Source organism: Lygodium microphyllum, chromosome 12, assembly GCF_053477565.2.
Source record: "Lygodium microphyllum isolate KBCC chromosome 12, Lygodium_microphyllum_v1.1.10, whole genome shotgun sequence".
Lineage (NCBI taxonomy): Eukaryota > Viridiplantae > Streptophyta > Polypodiopsida > Schizaeales > Lygodiaceae > Lygodium > Lygodium microphyllum.
In genome coordinates this window covers 78,804,864-78,809,168 of record NC_141146.1, presented here as the reverse complement: position 1 = coordinate 78,809,168, position 4,305 = coordinate 78,804,864, and the positions used below count along the sequence as shown (strand labels likewise).

General features: G+C 55.1%; 1 protein-coding gene across 1 annotated transcript; it reads right to left on the bottom strand.

The window, feature by feature from the left end:
• Positions 1 to 1,321: 1,321 nt before the first annotated feature.
• On the bottom strand, positions 1,322 to 3,278 carry LOC148027957 (linamarin synthase 2-like). The gene is made up of 2 exons (XM_087689651.1): positions 2,665 to 3,278; positions 1,322 to 2,533 (listed from the first exon to the last, which is right to left on the bottom strand). Exons 1-2 carry the CDS (start codon positions 3,173 to 3,175, stop codon positions 1,602 to 1,604), a joined length of 1,443 nt encoding a protein of 480 aa, XP_087545777.1. The 5' UTR covers positions 3,176 to 3,278; the 3' UTR covers positions 1,322 to 1,601.
• Positions 3,279 to 4,305: the final 1,027 nt, after the last annotated feature.

Sequence of the window (4,305 nt, the reverse complement as noted above, 5' to 3'; positions counted from 1 at the left end):
TGCATGGTAATCCCAGCATCAATAAATCCAACAGAGCCCTAAACAAGTCTAGAAGGGCAGTCACTGACCAGCTTGCTAGAAAAGGCTGTGTTTAAGACCCCCAAGTCCTAGTGCGATAGACACTAACCAGCATGATAGTATAGATTGTGTTAAGACCCGCGGTCATATAGACTGGCAAACACTGACCAGCTTGATAGAAAAAGCTGTGTTAAGACCCCGGATGAGTCAAATAAAGCACTACCCTTAGATTGTTGAGGACACCAATCCAATAAGCGGGGGTGAGTGTAAGGGCTTTGTAGCTATACCATGCCGTTATCACCGAAAATACCTATATAGGGAGTAGTAGTGACTCAAAGCCCTGCCTTGTTTCCGCTCTATGTGTGATTCCCTATACCCAGTGGTGAACCCTCTTATGTGCGGCGTCACGAGGGTGTAGTCCTGGGATGTGCCTATGTTGTACCGCTTCTTTGATTGATTAATACAAGAGTATATCTTGATCTCACATATGGTGTTACCTTTCTGTGCCGTGTTGAGTACGTAACGAGTGCAGGTGCATCACACAGAGGGGGGGAGGGGAGGCGGCATTCTTTTCGACACCCCCAAATCTCCATTTTCAAATCATTTTTTGATGAGCAACATCAGGAGAAACCCTCTTGATGGCAAGATGCATCAATTCTTCATCCTCCATCGCTTCAAAAATCATTGAAAATGACGCAATGAGTAAAAAGATCTGGTTTGAAATAATGAACTAGATGAGGTGCCTCTCAACTTGGCTATTAAATCAAACCATGTATGTGTGGTGGGCCATATTCAAATGCTCCAATCAAACTATACATTCGAGTCCACTTACCTCATGTTTAACTGCACACAAGCAACATGTCGTGTGTTGACCCCATCAACATCCATGTCAAGGTGACAACCTAGGAATTCCTAGGGTCACCCACCGTTATAGTTCTAGAACCTTGGGTCACTTGGGATCACATCTTGCAACATTTATGCACCTACATACTAGCTAGTTGGATTCAAGATAATGACTACCTTGAGCACCAATGTTAAAGTCCAAACACCCACAAGGCCCAACCAAGAGTTGAGTTGAAGGCCAACATCCAAGCTACATTTCTACCCAACCAAGAGTGCACAAGACCAAGAATTGGGTTGAAGGCCAAAATTGAGCTACGATTCTACCCATTCCAAGAGAGGCTCACATTGTCTAGCATACTTGCCAAGATCTAGTAACATCCTACCTTGGTAGAACCAATCCCAAGAGGGTTAGCTCACTTCGTATCAAATTTCCCGTTTCCCAATCCTTGATTAGAACCTAGGAGGGTATGGCTTGTTAGCACACTACTACATAGACATTGTATAGTATGAACTCCGTACAATAGCGTATACCCATGAAATCATGATTCGTGATTCATAAAAGTCGTCATTGACAAGTCACGGACACTACGTAAGTGCAAAGATGAGCGATACAGACATGAGTGAATACATTTGGGTCTTCTAAAGTCAAGGGGGCTCCAAACTCGAGAGTCAAACTCCTTATCGTGATTCATGTATGGTCATTGGTTATGCTTGGTAGTGGCTCAAAAGAATCAAGGTTTTTATTTAGCAAACTCGGATTTGAGGCGGCGGACGAAGTTAGCCAAATTAGTGTGGGAGGATCCTCCGGGAGCGACCGCTCGACGGACATGGGATTCGATCTCGCGAGCGCGCAGGCGGGCGGGGTGGTCCGCTGCCATGATCTGCTGGACGCACTCGCACACAGCCTCCTGGGTAAAGCTCCCGTCCTCCGGATTGCGCGGCAGCTCCACGGCCACGCGCCACGTGTCGACCAGGGACTTGGCGTTGGAGCGCTGCTCGGCCTCGCGCGGGCAGGCGACCATGGGCACGCCCTCCCACAGGCTCTCCAGGGTGGAGTTCCAGCCGCAGTGCGAGAGGAAGGCCCCCACGCTGGCGTGGTGCAAGACCGCCATCTGCGGCGCCCACGCCACGATGAGCCCCCGCTGGCCGTCCGCCACGCGTCCCACGAAGCCCTCTGGCAGGGCGGCCTCCGCCGCCCCGCTGGCGTCCGCCCGAATGACCCACAGGAACGCCCGCCCGCTTGCCTCCAGCCCCAGAGCCATCGCAAGCGTCTCCTCCGCCGTCAACGTGGCGAAGGATCCGAGCGCCACGTAGACGACGGAGGCGGGGGCCTGCGTGTCCAGCCACGCGAGGCAGGGGTCCTGGGCATCGACCGCGGGCTGCGGCGCCGAGGCGCGGGAGAGGTCGAGCAGGGGGCCGACGGCGTGAGCGGGCAGGCCCTCGCGCTGCCGCAGGACCTCGAAGACTCCCGGCTCCAGCTCCTGGACGGAGTGGACGAGGATGTAGTCCGCCTCGCGGGCGCGAGAGAAGGCGGCCAGCATGAATCGGAAGTGAAGGCTGGACGTCTCGGCAAGGAACTCCTTGGGAAGGTCCGTGACGGGGAATGGCGGAAGCCCGGGTATGAAATCGACGACAGGGGGGGCCTCGGGGGCCCAGCGATGTCGCACTGCATCTGCAACACACACACAGCCATTTTCCCCTGTCAATTTTAGCCATTTTCTCCCCTACTGCGGGAAACTACTAGCACAGACAGATCTCTGGCGATTCCTATTCATAATGAGAGCCTCGCACAGAATCGCTTGCCTTCGACAGGGAGAACGCCCCGCTCCGCCATTTCCCGCAGGTGCAGCCCCATCGCATACACCGTCGCCGTAGACGTCCAGAACTCCACCCTCGGCAGCCCGAACCGGCTCGCCACGTCCTGCGTCCACGGCACGAAGCTATCCGACACGATGCACGACACCGACGGTCCGCGCCCCGCCATCAATTTGCTCGTCAGTAGCCCGATGAGGCTCTCGCGTACCGCCTCGAGGGCCGCCCCCATCTGCTCCTCCGTCGGCCGCTGATCTTCGGCCGTCGGCAGGCCGTCGTCCAGGATCTCCACGCGCAGCGACGGGAGCAGGCGATCTCGGTGGCGCTTGCCCGAGAGGGCGAACAGGCGCGCTGGGTAGGCGAAGCTCACCAGCAAGCGGCCCTCCTGCTCATCCTCCTGATCTTGCGCCGCCAGCTTCTGAGCGAAGCGCAGGAGGCCGTTCACGTGCCCCTGCGACGGAAACGGCACCATAAGCACGTGCACCGTCGTATCACTCGCCATATCGGGTCTTTAGCTGTTGCCGCAGTCGCAGAACCCTCTGTATAAGAAGATTTCACACACCCACACACCCTGCAGGCTGCCACCTGGGGCCTAGTCTCTCTCACTCTCTGTCGGGACTCGGTGTAGGTCGACGCACGTATATGATAAATTATAAATTATAATATGACTCACCCAATGCAGGTCAAGTGGTCTAATTTTTGAGAGTACAGCTGTATCTGCGATACATTCTCGAGACGTACGGTAAAGGCCCAGGGCCTCGTGTCTATGGTAAGGGGGGGACTTTAAAGAGGGAGAGTGGTGATCGACGGCCTCCTTTTTGCCCCATCACATCCGATCATCTGGGCCGTCGATCACCGTTGACTGTGAAATTCAATCGTGAGAGTGTCTTGTCACCCAAGTGCCCGGTTTCACGCGTGCCCTGCTTCGAATCTGCCCGGCCCCGAAAATGTCCGGCCTCGCGCGTGGCCTCCTCCGAATGTGCCCGGCTTTGGAAGTGCCCGGCCCAAAATGTGCCCCGCCTCGAAAGTGCCCGGTTCCGAATGTGCCCGGATCCTAGGGTGCCTGGCCCCGGGCATGCCGCTGCCGCGAGCTTTGCATGTGGCAAAAAAGCCAGCCATTCTCATGGTTTGGAGAGCGTCGCGCGTGTGGAAGATCGAGGGGATTTTGCAGGGAATCGGAAGGACGCTGTGAAAGGGGGAAAGCATCATCGAGGTGCCAGTCCTGGGATTAGAGGTGGTGCAAGCCACGAACTCGTATATCATGGACATTGACGATGTAGCAGCAGCAAAAGGGTGGTGCGCAGAAACTCTGGAGCAAGGAGTGTCGACCCTCAGTATCGACGGCCTGCGAGACGAGAATTTGCTCAGGTGAGTTCCTCTACAGCTCTGCGATCTGTGATGCACCGTAGCTAATCAAATATCAGGCATCATGGGTGTGAAAGCTAGCTTCCTGGCATAGAATAAAGAATTCCACGTAGATCAAAGAACCTGAATGCAGTAATTGCTGGCTCCAATAGAATGAAGCCGGGCAAAAGACCCAGATCACAAGGGCAGCAAGCCATGCACGTGGCATCAGCACCCCCCCAGACACCCCAAGCACGCTCACCAATGAAGCTCCGATCACAAGGGCAG

What these genes read in the sequence shown, in the direction of transcription:
- LOC148027957 (XM_087689651.1), bottom strand. Translation starts at nt 3,175, where the DNA reads ATGGCGAGTGATACGACGGTGCACGTGCTTATGGTGCCGTTTCCGTCG. An exon ending in GGGCGTTCTCCCTGTCGAAG is followed by an intron (nt 2,534 to 2,664) that starts GCAAGCGATTCT and finishes TGTGTGTTGCAG; the next exon opens with ATGCAGTGCGACATCGCTGG.